This window comes from Dendrobates tinctorius, unplaced genomic scaffold (genome assembly GCF_039654945.1).
Source record: "Dendrobates tinctorius isolate UK_male_01 unplaced genomic scaffold, ASM3965494v1 ptg000054l, whole genome shotgun sequence".
In the NCBI taxonomy this organism is placed as follows: domain Eukaryota; kingdom Metazoa; phylum Chordata; class Amphibia; order Anura; family Dendrobatidae; genus Dendrobates; species Dendrobates tinctorius.
Genome location: NW_027361722.1, coordinates 577,086 through 595,101, shown reverse-complemented (window position 1 = coordinate 595,101; position 18,016 = coordinate 577,086). Strand labels below are relative to the sequence as shown.

General features: G+C 49.0%; 1 protein-coding gene across 2 annotated transcripts in view; it reads right to left on the bottom strand.

Moving 5' to 3' along the window:
- PLA1A (phospholipase A1 member A) overlaps nucleotides 1–18,016 on the bottom strand; it is a 70,289-nt gene that overhangs the window by 6,349 nt on the left and 45,924 nt on the right. Inside the window, exon 10 of one of the 2 annotated variants that reach the window (XM_073576962.1) lies at nucleotides 539–700. In XM_073576962.1, coding sequence (XP_073433063.1) covers nucleotides 539–700 — 162 coding nt within the window. Of the gene's footprint in view, nucleotides 1–538; nucleotides 701–18,016 lie in introns of those variants that run through there. The other variant, XM_073576963.1, reaches the window with a different exon arrangement.

Below are 18,016 nucleotides of genomic sequence, written 5' to 3'. Positions count from 1 at the left end.
TGATATTTTGAAACAGACTGCAGATAGTAGTGTTGCAGTCCATTTAATTTCAGGCCTGGGGTTTCATGTGGTCCATGGCCACAGATTCTAGTTAAAAACCCTGCAGTATAGGGTTTGGGTGTGTCAGGTTCAGGGTCTCTCTGATGTTTGCTAGAGTGCAGAGCAGACGGCTCTGCACAGCTCCACCTGTGTGAGACAACACAGGCAATTGGAGCCAGACAGCTGAATAGCCTGGCACCCACTGTGTACACAGCGGTGCAGTCGCCCACGGCAACAGTCTCAGGAAGTGGACTGATGTGTTTAGTGACTGTGAACCGGAGATTGACTGTCTTGTTCCTGGTTACGATCCAGAGGTCGACTGTCCTGTTTCCCGGCTGCAATCCGGAGAATATCGTGTGCTGTGTTGTGCTGAGTTGAAGCATTAAAGAGACGTTTTGCTTTGAACTTTGCTGGGTCACTGCCTCATCACTGCACAGTGTGCTACAGCTGCACTACACTAGTCAGGCCCCCAGCACATGGAGGACGGGGGAGGTGTTACCTGCTGTTCAGGGGCAGCTCCGCCAGGCACAGCCATCCGCTGAATTCTTTCTTTCTTCTCAGTGACATGAAGGAGCTGCTGGTCCGTAACACGATCATGTCCACCTGGCACAGGGGTGTCCTGTGGGCGGCCAGACCCCGGCCCTCCAGGGATTGCCTAGAACTTAAGGGAAGGAAAAGTTGTTGGGAAAATTAGTAATTTCCAATGGAAAGTGCAGCCCCTCCCCCGCACCAATATTAAAAATGTTGGCTGGCCAATACTTTTTATGTCCCTTTCATATGAACTAACTTCTATAGATCAGCTGTTCACTGAATGCTTTACTGTGTCACCGCCTGCTGTAACAGGAGAGTCTCCTCTGGTCACAAGATCTTCTGGCTCAGAATCTCCGGCTCCCTGTGATGTCACCGCAGATTCTCCCTCATCTCCCAGCTTGGAAACTAACAGGTGGGTGGAGTTGCATTCACCAGAGCTCACACTGTTCCTCTGGGTGCTGCAGACACGTCTCTCCCCCTAGTGGTGGCTATGTAAATCTATATCTAGTGAGCTCCCTCTAGTGGTGGCTGTATAAATATGTATGTAGTGAGCTCCCCCTAGTGGTGACTGCATATATCTTTATGTAGTGAGCTCCCTCTAGTGGTGTCTGTATAAATCTGTATGTAGTGATCTCCCCCCTATTGGTGGCTGTATAAATCTGTATGTAGTGAGCTCCCCCTAGTGGTGACTGTATAAATCTGTATGTAGTGAGCTCCCTCTTGTGGTGACTGTATATAAATCTGCATTTAGTGAGCTACCTATAATGGTGACTGTATAAATCTATATATAGTGAGCTCCCCCTAGTGGTGACTGTATAAATCTGTATGTAGTGAGCTCCCTCTAGTGGTGGCTGCATAAATATGTACGTAGTGAGCTCCATCTAGTGATGGCTGTATAAATCCATCACCCTGGAGGAGACTGATGCTGACCCATCACTGCCAACATCTGAGCTCCAAATCAGAGCGTTCTGTTATCAGGAATAACGAAAATTCCCTAATAAAGTGATTTTCAAAATAAAGACAGTGAGGAAGAAACGTGTAACTACTAATAAGTAGGTGCTCTTTTCTGTTACACAGAGCTCCAAACCCTATAACTCCTTTAACATATTGATAGTACAATAGGCCAGTCTTTCTGCAGCTGGCACAAGAGGGAGCTCACTACATACAGAGTTATACAGCCACCACTAGGGGGAGCTCACTACATACAGATTTATACAGCCACCACTAGGGGTAGCTCACTACATACAGATTTATACAGCCACCACTAGGGGGAGCTCACTACATACAGATTTATACAGTCACCATTAGAGGGAGCTCACTACATACAGATTTATACAGTCACCACTAGAGGGAGCTCACTACATACAGATTTATACAGCCACCACTAGGGGGAGCTCACTACATACAGATTTATACTGTCACCATTAGAGGGAGCTCACTACATACAGATTTATACAGTCACCACTAGGGGGAGCTCACTACATACAGATTTATACAGCCACCACTAGAGGGAGCTCACTACATACAGATTTATACAGCCACCACTAGGGGGAGCTCACTACATGCAGATTTATATAGTCACCACTAGGGGGAGCGCACTAAATACAGATTTATACAGCCACCACTAGAGGGAGCTCACTACATACAGATTTATACAGCCACCACTAGGGAGAGTTCACTACATACAGATTTATGTGATGGACTTATTAGAACAAAGCTTGTGAGACAACGATGCAGAGCAATCACTGCCATCATCTGTACTCCAAAAGTGTAAATTCTTATATTATTGCAGCAAATAGACTGGGGAAAGCCGAAGTGAGGAAACCACATACATGAATATTATTCTTACAGGATTATAGACAAGTCCCTAGTATAGTGGAGGTGGATGTGGGGGGCACATACTTTCTCCATATTAATGTCTATGGATGTAGATGAGGACAGAGAAGCCCCCGGAGGTGGATGTGGGGGGCACATACTTTCTCCATATTAATGTCTGTGGATGTAGATGAGGACAGAGAAGCCCCCAGAGGTGGATGTGGGGGGTACATACTTTCTCCATATTAATGTCTATAGATGAAGATGAGGACAGAGAAGCCCCCGGAGGTGTATGTGGGGGGCACATACTTTCTCCATATTAATGTCTATGGATGTAGATGAGGACAGAGAAGCCCCCGGAGGTGGATGTGGGGGCACATACTTTCTCCATATTAATGTCTATGGATGTAGATGAGGACAGTGAAGCCCCCGGGGGTGGATGTGGGGGGCACATACTTTCTCCATATTAATGTCTATGGATGTAGATGAGGACAGTGAAACCCCGGTGGTGGATGTGGGGGGCACATACTTTCTCCATATTAATGTCTATGGATGTAGATGAGGACAGAGAAGCCCCCGGAGGTGGATGTGGGGGGCACATACTTTCTCCATATTAATGTCTATGGATGTAGATGAGGACAGTGAAGCCCCCGGTGGTGGATGTGGTGGGCACATACTTTCTCCATATTAATGTCTGTGGATGTAGATGAGGACAGTGAAGCCCCCGGAGGTGGATGTGGGGGGCACATACTTTCTCCATATTAATGTCTGTGGATGTAGATGAGGACAGTGAAGCCCCCGGAGGTGGATGTGGGGGGCACATACTTTCTCCATATTAATGTCTATGGATGTAGATGAGGACAGTGAAACCCCCGGTGGTGGATGTGGGGGGCACATACTTTCTCCATATTAATGTCTATGGATGTAGATGAGGACAGAGAAGCCCCCGGAGGTGGATGTGGGGGGCACATACTTTCTCCATATTAATGTCTATGGATGTAGATGAGGACAGTGAAGCCCCCGGTGGTGGATGTGGGGGGCACATACTTTCTCCATATTAATGTCTATGGATGTAGATGAGGACAGTGAAGCCCCCGGAGGTGGATGTGGGGGGCACATACTTTCTCCATATTAATGTCTGTGGATGTAGATGAGGACAGTGAAGCCCCCGGAGGTGGATGTGGGGGGGCACATACTTTCCTCCATATTAATGTCTATGGATGTAGATGAGGACAGTGAAGCCCCCGGAGGTGGATGTGGGGGGCACATACTTTCTCCATATTAATGTCTATGGATGTAGATTAGGACAGTGAAGCCCCCGGTGGTGGATGTGGGGGGCACATACTTTCTCCATATTAATGTCTATGGATGTAGATGAGGACAGAGAAGCCCCCGGAGGTGGATGTGGGGGGCACATACTTTCCTCCATATTAATGTCTATGGATGTAGATGAGGACAGAGAAGCCCCCGGAGGTGGATGTGGGGGGCACATACTTTCCTCCATATTAATGTCTATAGATGAAGATGAGGACAGAGAAGCTCCGGAGGTGTATGTGGGGGGCACATACTTTCTCCATATTAATGTCTATGGATGTAGATGAGGACAGAGAAGCCCCCGGAGGTGGATGTGGGGGCACATACTTTCTCCATATTAATGTCTATGGATGTAGATGAGGACAGTGAAGCCCCCGGAGGTGGATGTGGGGGGCACATACTTTCTCCATATTAATGTCTATGGATGTAGATTAGGACAGTGAAGCCCCCGGTGGTGGATGTGGGGGGCACATACTTTCTCCATATTAATGTCTATGGATGTAGATGAGGACAGAGAAGCCCCCGGAGGTGGATGTGGGGGGCACATACTTTCCTCCATATTAATGTCTATGGATGTAGATGAGGACAGAGAAGCCCCCGGAGGTGGATGTGGGGGGCACATACTTTTCTCCATATTAATGTCTATGGAGATGAGGACAGAGAAGCCCCCGGAGGTGGATGTGGGGGGCACATACTTTTCTCCATATTAATGTCTATGGATGTAGATGAGGACAGAGAAGCCCCCGGTGGTGGATGTGGGGGGCACATACTTTCTCCATATTAATGTCTATGGATGTAGATGAGGACAGTGAAGCCCCCGGAGGTGGATGTGGGGGGCACATACTTTCTCCATATTAATGTCTATGGAATTGATGAGGACAGAGAAGCCCCCGGAGGTGGATGTGGGGGGCACATACTTTCTCCATATTAATGTCTATAGATGTAGATGAGGACAGAGAAGCCCCTGGAGGTGGATGTGGGGGGCACATACTTTCTCCATATTAATGTCTATGGATGTAGATGAGGACAGAGAAGCCCCCGGAGGTGGATGTGGGGGGCACATACTTTCTCCATATTAATGTCTATGGATGTAGATGAGGACAGAGAAGCCCCCGGAGGTGGATGTGGGGGGCACATACTTTCTCCATATTAATGTCTATGGATGTAGATGAGGACAGAGAAGCCCCCGGAGGTGGATGTGGGGGGCACATACTTTCCTCCATATTAATGTCTATAGATGAAGATGAGGACAGAGAAGCTCCGGAGGTGTATGTGGGGGGCACATACTTTCTCCATATTAATGTCTATGGATGTAGATGAGGACAGAGAAGCCCCCGGAGGTGGATGTGGGGGCACATACTTTCTCCATATTAATGTCTATGGATGTAGATGAGGACAGTGAAGCCCCCGGAGGTGGATGTGGGGGGCACATACTTTCTCCATATTAATGTCTATGGATGTAGATTAGGACAGTGAAGCCCCCGGTGGTGGATGTGGGGGGCACATACTTTCTCCATATTAATGTCTATGGATGTAGATGAGGACAGAGAAGCCCCCGGAGGTGGATGTGGGGGGCACATACTTTCCTCCATATTAATGTCTATGGATGTAGATGAGGACAGAGAAGCCCCCGGAGGTGGATGTGGGGGGCACATACTTTTCTCCATATTAATGTCTATGGAGATGAGGACAGAGAAGCCCCCGGAGGTGGATGTGGGGGGCACATACTTTTCTCCATATTAATGTCTATGGATGTAGATGAGGACAGAGAAGCCCCCGGTGGTGGATGTGGGGGGCACATACTTTCTCCATATTAATGTCTATGGATGTAGATGAGGACAGTGAAGCCCCCGGAGGTGGATGTGGGGGGCACATACTTTCTCCATATTAATGTCTATGGAATTGATGAGGACAGAGAAGCCCCCGGAGGTGGATGTGGGGGGCACATACTTTCTCCATATTAATGTCTATAGATGTAGATGAGGACAGAGAAGCCCCTGGAGGTGGATGTGGGGGGCACATACTTTCTCCATATTAATGTCTATGGATGTAGATGAGGACAGAGAAGCCCCCGGAGGTGGATGTGGGGGGCACATACTTTCTCCATATTAATGTCTATGGATGTAGATGAGGACAGTGAAGCCCCCGGAGGTGGATGTGGGGGGCACATACTTTCTCCATATTAATGTCTATAGATGTAGATGAGGACAGAGAAGCCCCTGGAGGTGGATGTGGGGGGCACATACTTTCTCCATATTAATGTCTATGGATGTAGATGAGGACAGAGAAGCCCCCGGAGGTGGATGTGGGGGGCACATACTTTCTCCATATTAATGTCTATGGATGTAGATGAGGACAGTGAAGCACCTCGGAGGTGAATGTGGGGGGCACATACTTTCTCCATATTAATGTCTATGGATGTAGATGAGGACAGAGAAGCCCCCGGAGGTGGATGTGGGGGGCACATACTTTCTCCATATTAATGTCTATGGATGTAGATGAGGACAGAGAAGCCCCCGGAGGTGGATGTGGGGGGCACATACTTTCTCCATAATAATGTCTATGGATGTAGATGAGGACAGTGAAGCCCCCGGAGGTGGATGTGGGGGGCACATACTTTCTCCATATTAATGTCTATGGATGTAGATGAGGACAGAGAAGCCCCCGGAGGTGGATGTGGGGGGCACATACTTTCTCCATATTAATGTCTATGGATGTAGATGAGGACAGTGAAGCCCCCGGAGGTGGATGTGGGGGGCACATACTTTCTCCATATTAATGTCTATGGATGTAGATGAGGACAGAGAAGCCCCCGGTGGTGGATGTGGGGGGCACATAGTTTCTCCATATTAATGTCTATGGATGTAGATGAGGACAGAGAAGCCCCCGAAGGTGGATGTGGGGGGCACATACTTTCTCCATATTAATGTCTATGGATGTAGATGAGGACAGTGAAGCCCCCGGAGGTGGATGTGGGGGGCACATACTTTCTCCATATTAATGTCTATGGATGTAGATGGGCACAGAGAAGCCCGCGGAGGTGGATGTGGGGGGCACATACTTTCTCCATATTAATGTCTATGGATTGTGGCAGGTCGGCTGACTTAGCTGCTCCTCGAAGACGACACAGACACACGTGTGGTTAAACTCTCTTGGTGGCTTATTGCATCATAAATCCAAACTGGTAACAATAAAACAGCCGGTCCTGTTCAAATGAAAATAAACCGTTCATACACTGTCCTGCCCAGTACTTCTGGGACCACACATATGGAAGCTCTCTCAGGCGCTAGCAGTGAGGAGGCTTCCTACCTCTACACAATACAGACTGAGAAACAAAAACTGGCTGGACATTAATTTTTCCAGCCACACCCTGGAGGTCGAGATATGGTGAGTAGGCGTCCCGCCCATCTCTTACCTACTCACCTAAAAACCCGCCCATAACATGGCCACTCCTTCAGCACATATCATGCTCAAAAAAAACATAGGGGTTTCTAGATCATGGAGGAAAACATATCCCCCCCTGCCCAAAACCGGGGGTTTTGACACCTTCAGACACCAAACAGGGAATTCGGGAGAGGGCATCTGAGTTCCTGTGTGACTTCCCGAGCCGGTGTTCTACATGGAACTTGAAATCCTCGAGGCCTAAGACTCACCTAGTCACCCGGGCGTTCTTACCCTTTTTCCTCCTTAACCATCTCAGAGGAGCATGATCGGACACAAGTTTGAACCTCCGGCCTAGTAGATAATACCCTAATGTATCCACGGCCCATTTTATGCCCAGACACTCCTTCTTGACGATGGCATAGTTCTTCTAGCATGACAAGAGCTTCCGATTCAAATTCAGGATGGGATGTTCTTCTCCATTTATTACTTGACACAGCAAGGCTCCAAGCCAACTTCTGACGCATCCATCTGGAACCACAAACTCTTTGCTGAAGTCTGGTGCGACCAGAACCGGATGTTTACACAGAGCCTGCTTCAGGTCCTGGAACACCATCTCTGTGTCATCAGTCCATTTAACTATCGACGATTTGGTGCCTGTAAGAAGATGTCAAAGGTGTGGCGATCATTGCGAAATTCAGAATGAATCGCCAATAGTACCCCACATTTCCAAGAAACACTCTCACTTGCGTCTTGGAAAGCGGTTGCAGACACTCTTGAATCGCTTCATTTTTGTTGATTTGCGGCTTAATTTCACCTCTCCCGACGACATAGCTTAGGTACTTGGCCTCTTCCTTCCCTATGGCACATTTTTTCACGAACCCCGCATTTCTTAAAGCATCCAGAACCGCCTGTACTTTTGGCAGATCACTAGCCCAGTCAGGGCTAAAGACCACAATGTCATTGTCATGTCTGCCGTGTCTGTTTTGGCTCAAGAACTCCTGGAGCGATGTGCATGCGCATATCTTGTCTGCTATCCTGCTTGTTCCCTAGAGCAGTGTGCACACTCACCTCATGTCTGAGCTGCAGGATGCCTGCGTTTCTGCTCTGTCTTCTGTGATCGTCTCGTCATGTCTAGAATCTCTGATCAGGTGTCCCTGTCTGGATCCTGCACTGTCTGGTTCTGCAATCATCTCGTCATGTCTAGAACTCTGATCATGTGACCTATCTAGGTTTCAGCACTGATTCTTCAGTCGTCTCGTCATGTCTGGAACTCCGATCATGTGACTACGCTCTGTTGTCCTGTGGATCTGAACCCAGAAGTGCTCCCCTGGGCCTGACCTGGAAGAGGAGGTGCTATGCCCTATATCAGGCCGCCCCTTCCTATGCTCAGGGCCTGAGTATTGTGTTGCTTCCCTGCATGGCTGCTTGGTCTGTGGGGCGCTCCCTCTATTCTGTGCCCTTGCACTCTCCTCTGTCGTGCGTCTCTGCACACGCTCCGTGCTCGTATTCCATCTCTTGTCTCGTGCTTTGTCTAGTGTTTCTCCTTCGTGCCATTTTGTCTTTGCTCTGCTTTGCCTTGTAGTCCTTGTTTGCTCTGATTCTGTTCTGTGTTTCTCTCCTCGTGTCATGTCTCGCTCTGCTTTGTGGCTTCAGGTACCCTGCCTCTGTCTCTGTCCCTGACGTGTCCTTACACGTGCAGATCTCCGTCTCTGTACCCTGCCCTGACGTGTCTCCCTACACGTGCAGGCCTCTGCCTCCGTCCCTGTCCCTGGCGTGTCTCTACACGTGCAGGCCTCCGCTCTGAACCTCTCCCTGGCGTGTCTCTACACGTGCAGGCCTCGCTGTGTACCCTGTCTAGTCCCAAGGTCCTTCCTTGGCCCGGCTCTGGGCTTCGGCCTACGCTCCGCTGCTAGACTGTCCCTGTCCCTTGCATGTCTCCACACGTGCAGGCCTCCGCTCTGAACCTCTCCCTGGCGTGTCTCTACACATGCAGGCCTTACTCTGTACCCTGTCTAGTCCCAAGGCCCTGCCTTGGCCCGGCTCTGGGCTTCGGCCTACGCTCCGCTGCTAGACTGTCCCTGCCCCTGGCATGCTCTCCGCATGCGCAGGTCTCTGCCTCGTTCTGTGTCTTGTCCCTGTTTCGTGCCCCTTTGCACATTTCGTACTAGGCTTTGCCATGCTGTCTCGCATGTGGCTCTTTCCTGTACACTTTGCCTAGCCCTGCCTTGTGACTCCGTGCCTCTGTGCACGTGCCTGGTCCTGTGCCTACCTGGTGAGCCTCAGCAATGCCGCCTCTAGCCGTGCTCGCCTGTGTGCCCCAGCCGTGCCCCATCCAGTGCTATAGTGGTCTGGCTGCGTGGCCCCGCAGCGGTGCCGCCTCTAGTCGTGCCCACTTGCAACTGCCATCGTCGGTACCACCTGCCGGTGCTCCCAGCCGTGGTCTCTGTGCTTCCTTGCACTCACTCTGGTTCTCGCACTGTGCCTTTTCGTGCTACTCTTACACAAAGCCTTTGTCTCTTTTGCTCTTCTCTGACCCTAGTTTGCCTGCCGGATTCCATAACCTGCCGACCGCTGCCAGAGGTCCGGACCTAGATGACTGCGGCCTGATGTCCGGAGCTGATGTCCGTAGCCAGATACCTGGACCCTGTCGGTCGATGCCAGCATTTGGATTCCGATGCCACCGTACCCTGTGTCTCTCCCTGGCATGCCCCTTGGCGTGTGCAGGCCACCGTTCTGTGAACCTGACCCGTCCCTGGCATGCCCCTTGGCATGCGCAGGCCACCGTCCTATGAACCTGACCCGTCCCTGGCATGCCCCTCGGCATGCGCAGGTCTCTGTCCTGTGAACCTGATCCTGGCGTGTCTGTTGACACGCACCATGTCACTAACTCTACCTTGTTTCCTTGCATGGAACCTTGGCTGACTTCTGGATGTCCGGATCCTGCCGATCATCCTCTGAGCTACAGACCCTGATGCCCTGGTTGATCGTGGACTGTTGTTCGGAGTCCGATGTCCGCGTACCATCTGCACGTTCCATGCTTGGACCTCGGCATGCCATTGCACGCACCCTGTTCCACGAACTCTGTGTGTTCACGTTTGCTCCTGTTGCATCCTGAAGAGTTCCTCAAGTCTTGGACCTGAGCGTGCCCTTGCACGCACCTTGTCTTATGTTCTGTGTGTTCACGTTTTGCACCTGTTGTACCTGAAGTCTTCCTTAATGAAGTTTCATTGAATTGACGACTCGTCTTGCCTTGTCTTGTCTCCCTGAGCCGACCGTCTGGTCCAGCTGCCGTGGTGGCTCACCCCCTTGGTCTTGCCCGACACTCCCTGTATAGGGGGTGGTTCTCATTAGGTCAGCTCGCCCTAGGTGGGTGGGTGCCACGGCCCAGAGGGTCCACTCTTTCTAAGAAGAACGACTCAGCGTAAGCTGATACTCGTCACAGTCATCAAGATACGCTGCGGCACACTTCTTATGCGAAGCCAGGACCCGATCTATAACTCTCTGGAAGGTGGCCGGGGCTCCCTGCAGACCGAAGGACATCTTGGTGTATTGAAAACACCCATCAGGCGTTGAGAAGGCTGTCTTCACCTTGCCACTCTGGGACATGGGTATCTGTCAATAGCCCTTCGTCAGGTCCAGGGTTGTAATGTACCACGCGGGTCCAAGTCTCTCAATGAGTTCATCTACACGGGGCATCTGGTGAGCATTGAGCATCAAAACTAGAGACTTCATTCAGCCTGTGGTAGTCGTTGCAAAACTGCCACTTACCGTCAGGCTTCGGTACGAGACGATAGGACTCGACCATCCACTTTTTGACTCCTCTATCACCCGAGGTCTAGCATCCTCTTCACCTAATTGGATATCACCTCTCTCCATGCTTTTGGAATTCTATAGGACTTGAGGTTCACCCTCACATGCGGTTCCGTCAACACGTCATGCTCGACCACCTGCATATGTCCTGGTAACTCTGAGACTAGGTCCGCTGCAACAGCTCCCGACGCTGTTGCCTCAGGGCCGGCATCAGAGTCTCTGCAATGGTGACTTTGAGATTGGTCCCAGGCAAGGCGTGTCCAGCGATTCTTGGTCTTGCCAGGGTTTGAGTAAGTTCACATGCTAGACCTGGTGCGGCTTCCTTTGCTCCGGCTGGTGTACCTTGTAATTAACCTCTCCAAGTTTTTTCACCACCTTATATGGGCTTTGCCACTTGGCTAGGAAGTTGCTCTCCACCGTGGGGATAAGCACTAGCATACGGTTCCCTGGCTGGCTCAGCCTCGCTGATCGGTTATACACCCTTGCCTGTGCCTGGAGAAGATGCTCCTTCATGATAGGTGCCACTTTCACCATTCTCTCCTGCAGCTGGGCGACATGCCCTATATTGCTCCGGTGTGGCGTGACCTCAGCTTCCCACGTTTCTTTGACGATGTCCAGGAGCCCTCGCGGATGTCTATCATACAGGGGCTCGAACGGCGAGAACCCCTTAGAGGCCTGGGGCACTTCCCTGATGGAGAAGAGCAGAAACGGAAGTAGGTATTCTCAGGTTCGACCATCCTTCTCAAAGACCTTTTTGAGCATCGCCTTCAAGGTTTTAGTGAAGCGCTCTACTAGGCCGTCGGTCTATGGATGATACACTAAGGTTTGCATCTAGGCAATCTGGAGGACCCTACAGAGTTCTTTCATTACCTTGCTCATGAAGGGGGTTCTCTGGTCTGTCAGAATCTCCTTTGGCAGGCGCATCCTAGCAAAAATATTGAAAATTTCCCGGGCAATACACTTAGCCGAAGCATTCCTTAGGGGTACTACTTCAGGGTAACGGGTCACATAGTCCATGACCATTAGAATATATTGGTTCCCTCGTGCAGATTTAACTAAAGGACCTGCTAGGTCCATGGCAATTCCCTCAAATGGGATCTCTATTACCAGTACCGGGACTAGAGGACTTCAGAAATGAGAAGAGTGAGCGATTATCTGGTAGGTGGGGCAGGATGTACTGTTATGATTGAGTCACCATAGGAGGCAAAAACAGAAATGCTTGCTAAGTCCAGAAAACCAGAGAAGTTGGCAACTATCAGATTGCAGACCCCTGAACCTATCAACACAACTAGCAGTAGCCGTGGGGGGTTCCTACGATGACCTAGACCCCTCGATCACAGCCGGAGAGATACATAGGCCTAAAGAAGGAAAGGGGAAATCTAACTGCCCCAGAGCAGACCCCAAAGCAATAGGAAGCCCCCCACATATAATGACGGTGAAGCAAGATGAAAACACTTACACAAACAGAAAGACAGGCTGAGCAAAGACGGGGCCCAAAAACTACCTAGATAGGAACGGATAGGAAGGCTGCTGTCTGCAATCTGCCAAAACCCTAACAGAGACAAAAGCCAACAAGCTGATATAAAAATGGCCCTGAAGCAACTAAGCTTCAAAAACTAAATCAGCACTCAGGTACTTTCAGAAGACAGAGCTCACGGAACACTGCACACTCCAGCAGGGAGTGGCAGAATCCAAAAAGCAAGAAAAACAAATCTTAAATGCAAAAAGGCAAAACAGAAAACTTAGCTTTAGGAGAGCAGGAATCAGACTGGTGTCCAAGAGTCCACAGAGAAATCACCCGCAGGGCAGAAAGGGCGTAGGCTGCCTTAAATCCAGTCAGAGACTCCACTCAGCCAATCGTCTTCATTAGTCCCAGGTGCCTGATAATCAGGCTCACTACCTTCCTTCACTAGAATAGGGAGTTCACCAGGCCTCAGTGACGGAGGGGAAAATGAACTCACAACAGTACCCCCCCCTTGAGGAGGGGTCACCGAACCCTCAACAACGCTACCAGGGCGATCAGGGTGAGCCCGATGAAAGGCACGCACCAATCTTTTGGCATGAATATCAGAGGCAGAGACCCAGGAATTATCCTCCTGACCATAACCCTTCCACTTAACCAAATACTGGAGTCTCCGTCTAGCCAGACGGGAATCCAGAATTTTCTCTACCTCATATTCCAAGTTACCTTCAACCAATACAGGGTCCGGAGGTGCCACCTCAGGCACAACTGGCTCAACAAACCTCTTCAACAAGGACTTATGGAACACATTATGGATCTTAAATGTGACAGGAAGAGCCAAACGAAAAGAGACCGGATTAATAATCTCCAAAATCTTGTAAGGTCCAATAAATCTAGGCTTAAACTTAGGAGAAGCCACCTTCATAGCAATATTCTTTGATGATAACCACACCATTTCACCAATCTTAAACTGGGGACCAATGGTCCTATGTCGATTGGAAAACCGCTGGGCCTTTTCCTGGGAGATAACTTATCCACCACTTGGTCCCAGATCTGGTGCATTCTCTCCACCACAGTGTCAACACCTGGGCAGGCAGAGGGCTCCACCTGCCCTGAAGAAAATCGAGGATGAAACCCAAAGTTACAAAAAAAAGGTGACATCAAAGTGGCAGAACTAGCTCTATTATTTAAAGCATATTCGGCCAAGGGCAAAAATGAAACCCAATCATCCTGATCAGCGGAAATAAAACATCTCAAATACGACTCCAAGGTCTGGTTTGTTCTCTCTGTCTGCCCATTGGTCTGAGGGTGAAAAGTAGAGGAGAAGGACAACTGAATTCCCAACTTGGAACAGAACGTCCTCCAAAATTTAGACACAAATTGAACTCCTCTGTCAGATACAATGTTCTCAGGAATCCCGTGCAAGCGAACCACCTGTTGCAAAAACAGGGGCACCAACTCAGAGGAAGATGGCAACTTAGGGAGTGGTACAAGATGAACCATCTTAGAGAACCTATCACAAATCACCCAAATAACAGTCATTCTTTGAGAGACCGGCATATCAGAGATGAAATCCATTGAAATATGGGTCCATGGCCTCCTGGGGACCGGTAAAGGCATCAACAACCCACTAGAGCGAGAACAAGATTTAGACCGGGAGCAAGTCCCACAGGACTGCACAAAATTCCTGACATCATGAGACAAGGTGGGCCACCAAAAGGAGCGACTCACCAGATCTCTAGAACCAAAAATACCCGGATGACCAGCCAATGCAGAGCAATGAACTTCAGACATCACTCTCTTCTTCCACTGGTCAGGAACATACAACTTTCCACTGGGGCAACGCTCAGGTTTGTCCTCCTGGAACTCTTGCAGAGCAAGTCTCAAATCGGGCGAAATGGCAGAAAGAACTACCCCTTCGCCTAAGATGGTAGCAGGCTTGGTCATCACAGGAGAATCAGCAAAGCAACTCCTAGAGAGGGCGTCTGCCTTGACATTCTTAGTTCCAGGAAGGAAAGAGACCACAAAATCAAAACGTGTAAAAAACAAGGCCCACCTAGCCTGTCTAGGGTTCAAGCGTTTAGCCGACTCTATGTAAATCAAATTTTTGTGGTCAGTGAGGACCACAACTTGATGTTTGGCTCCCTCCAACCAATGTCTCCACTCCTCAAATGCCCATTTCATGGCCAACAGTTCCCGAATTCCCCACATCATAGTTACGTTCAGATGAAGAGAACTTTCGGGAAAAGAAAGCACAGGGATTCATTTTAGATGTTACAGGATCCTTTTGGGACAACACTGCTCCTGCACCAATCTCAGAAGCATCCACCTCTACCTGAAACGGGAGTGAGACATCAGGTTGCCGCAGAACCGGGGAGGAGGTAAATCTACGCTTCAGCTCCTGAAAGGAAGCAACCGCCTCCGGAGACCAATTCAACACATCCGCACCCTTCCTGGTCAGGTCAGTCAATGGTTTGGCAATACTAGAAAATTTTGCTATAAATTTCCGATAAAAATTAGCAAAACCCAAAAACTTCTGGAGGGCCTTCAAAGAAGTGGGCTGAACCCAATCATAAATGGCCTGTACCTTGGCCGGGTCCATTTCAATAGTTGACGGAGACAAAATAAATCCCAAAAAAGAAATCCTCTGTACTCCAAAAAGGCATTTTGATCCTTTGACATACAGAGAATTCTCTCTCAAGATCCGGAACACAGTCCGAATATGTTCCACATGAGCATCTCAATCCTTGGAGAAGATCAAAATATCGTCCAGATAGATAATCAAAAATTTATCGACAAAGTCTCGGAAAATATCGTTCATGAAGCACTGGAAGACAGAAGGGGCATTAGTGAGCCCAAAAGGCATCACCAGGTATTCAAAATGTCCCTCCGGAGTATTAAACGCCATCTTCAATTCATCCCCCTGCTTAATGCGGATAAGATTATACGCCCCCCTGAGGTCAAGCTTGGTAAACCAGCAAGCACCTCTGACTCTAGAGAATAGATCTGAAATCAGGGGTAACGGATACTGATATTTAATAGTAATTTTATTGAGGGCACAATAATCAATACACGGCCTTAAAGAACCATCCTTCTTGGCCACAAAAAAAAAAACGGCACCTAAGGGTGAAGAGGATGGTCTAATATGACCCTTCTCCAACGCCTCCTTAATATAGGACCGCATAGTCTCGTGCTCGGGTACAGATAAATTGAAGAGCCGACCCTTAGGAAATTTACACCCTGGGCTTAGTTCAATAGCACAGTCATAACTCCTATGAGGAGGCAAGGACGCAGACTCATTCTCACTAAATACATCATAGTAGTCCGCCAAATAGTCAGGAACCTCATGCGACTGAGGAGAGGTGGAAAAAACCAGAGCCTCACTAAAGGTACACCAGCAACCCCAACTCACCACAGACACAGACTTCCAATCCAAAACTGGATTATGAATCTGCAACCAGGGAAACCCCAGAACAACGGCATCATGCAGACCATGCAACACCAAAAATCTGCAATTTTCTTGGTGGTCTGGGGCGACCCGCATGACCAACTGGGGCCAAAACTGAGGTTTATTTTTAGCCAGAGGGGTAGCATCAATCCCCCTCAAAGGGATAGGCGTCTGCAGAGGTGTCAACGGAAATCCACAACGTTTAGCAAAATCCAAGTCCATTAGGTTTAGCGCTGCTCCCGAATCCACAAAAGCCTTGGCGGAAAAGGTGGACAGGGAACAGATCAGAGTAATCGCCAAAAGAAACTTAGGCTGAACCCCACCAACAGAAAACGTGTGTGCAAAGCGTTTCTCACCTTTAGGACAAACAGAAATAATATGTGAGGCATCTCCACAGAAAAAACACAGCTTATTGCGCCTTCTGAATTCCTGACGTTGCGCCTTAGACAAAACTCTATCACATTGCATAGGTTCAGACGTCTGTTCAACCGGTGGCAACACCTCTCGTGTAATCCTGCATTCACGTAAACGCCGATCAACCTGAATGGCTAAAGACATAGAATCGTCCAGACCAGAGGGAACAGGAAATCCCACCATAGTATCTTTTACGGCTTCTGACAAACCCTTCCGAAAGAGAGCAGCCAAGGCATTATCATTCCAGGTAGTAAGGACCGCCCACTTTCGGAACTTTTGACAGTACAACTCTGCAGATTCTCGACCCTGGTTCAATGCTAACAGGGTCTTTTCAGCCTGATCAATAGCATTAGGTTCGTCGTACAGCAACCCCAAGGTTTGAAAAAATGCGTTCACATTAGTCAGAATAGGGTCATCTGGTTTCAAAGAAAACGCCCAATCCTGGGGATCGCCGCGCAGCAAAGAGATGACAATTTTAACCTGCTGCTCGGGGCTCCCTGACGAGTTAGGCTTCAAAGCAAAAAATAATTTACAATTATTTTTGAAACTCAAAAATTTAGATCGATCCCCAAAAAATACATCAGGTGTGGGGATCTTTGGTTCATCAGCATGTGAACGAGCAAGATAGGCGGAAATTCCCCGCACTTCAGCAGCGAGCTGCTCCACACGATCAGACACTTGCTTTATCTCCATTGAGAGAAAAAAAAAATTCCCCCTACGGCCTCAGAGATATAGAGGAAAGAATATACACACTCTTTTTTTTTTTTTTTTTTTTTCTTTTTAAACACAAACCTCTCCTGCTATTGAGTACCCCAGGATCTGCGGTTTGGCGGGTGATTCTGTTATGATTGAGTCACCGTAGGAGGCAAAAACAGAAATGCTAGCTAAGTCCAGAAAACCAGAGAAGTTGGCAACTATCAGATTGCAGACCCCTGAACCTATCAACACAACTAGCAGTAGCCGTGGGGGGTTCCTATGATGACCTAGACCCCTCGATCACAGCCGGAGAGATACATAGGCCTAAAGAAGGAAAGGGGAAATCTAACTGCCCCAGAGCAGACCGCAAAGCAATAGGCAGCCCCCCACATATAATGACGGTGAAGGAAGATGAAAACACTTACACAGACAGAAAGATAGGCTGACCAAAGACGGGGCCCAAAAACTACCTAGATAGGAACGGATAGGAAGGCTGCTGTCTGCAATCTGCCAAAACCCTAACAGAGACAAAAGCCAACAAGCTGATATAAAAATGGCCCTGAAGCAACTAAGCTTCAAAAACTAAATCAGCACTCAGGTACTTTCAGAAGACAGAGCTCACGGAACACTGCACACTCCAGCAGGGAGTGGCAGAATCCAAAAAGCAAGAAAAACAAAAACAAATCTTAAATGCAAAAAGGCAAAACAGAAAACTTAGCTTTAGGAGAGCAGGAATCAGACTGGTGTCCAAGAGTCCACAGAGAAATCACCCGCAGGGCAGAAAGGGCGTAGGCTGCCTTAAATCCAGTCAGAGACTCCACTCAGCCAATCGTCTTCATTAGTCCCAGGTGCCTGATAATCAGGCTCACTACCTTCCTTCACTAGAATAGGGAGTTCACCAGGCCTCAGTGACGGAGGGGAAAATGAACTCACAACAATGTACAATAATTAAGTATCTGACGATAACATCCCAGCCAATAGAACCTCTGCATTATTCCCTCCTGCATTTTCTCCACCCCCAGATGTCCCTCTAAAACATGTGAATGGGCCATGTCTAGAACCCTCTGCCGGTGTGGCCCTGGAACCAACAGCTGCTCCACTAT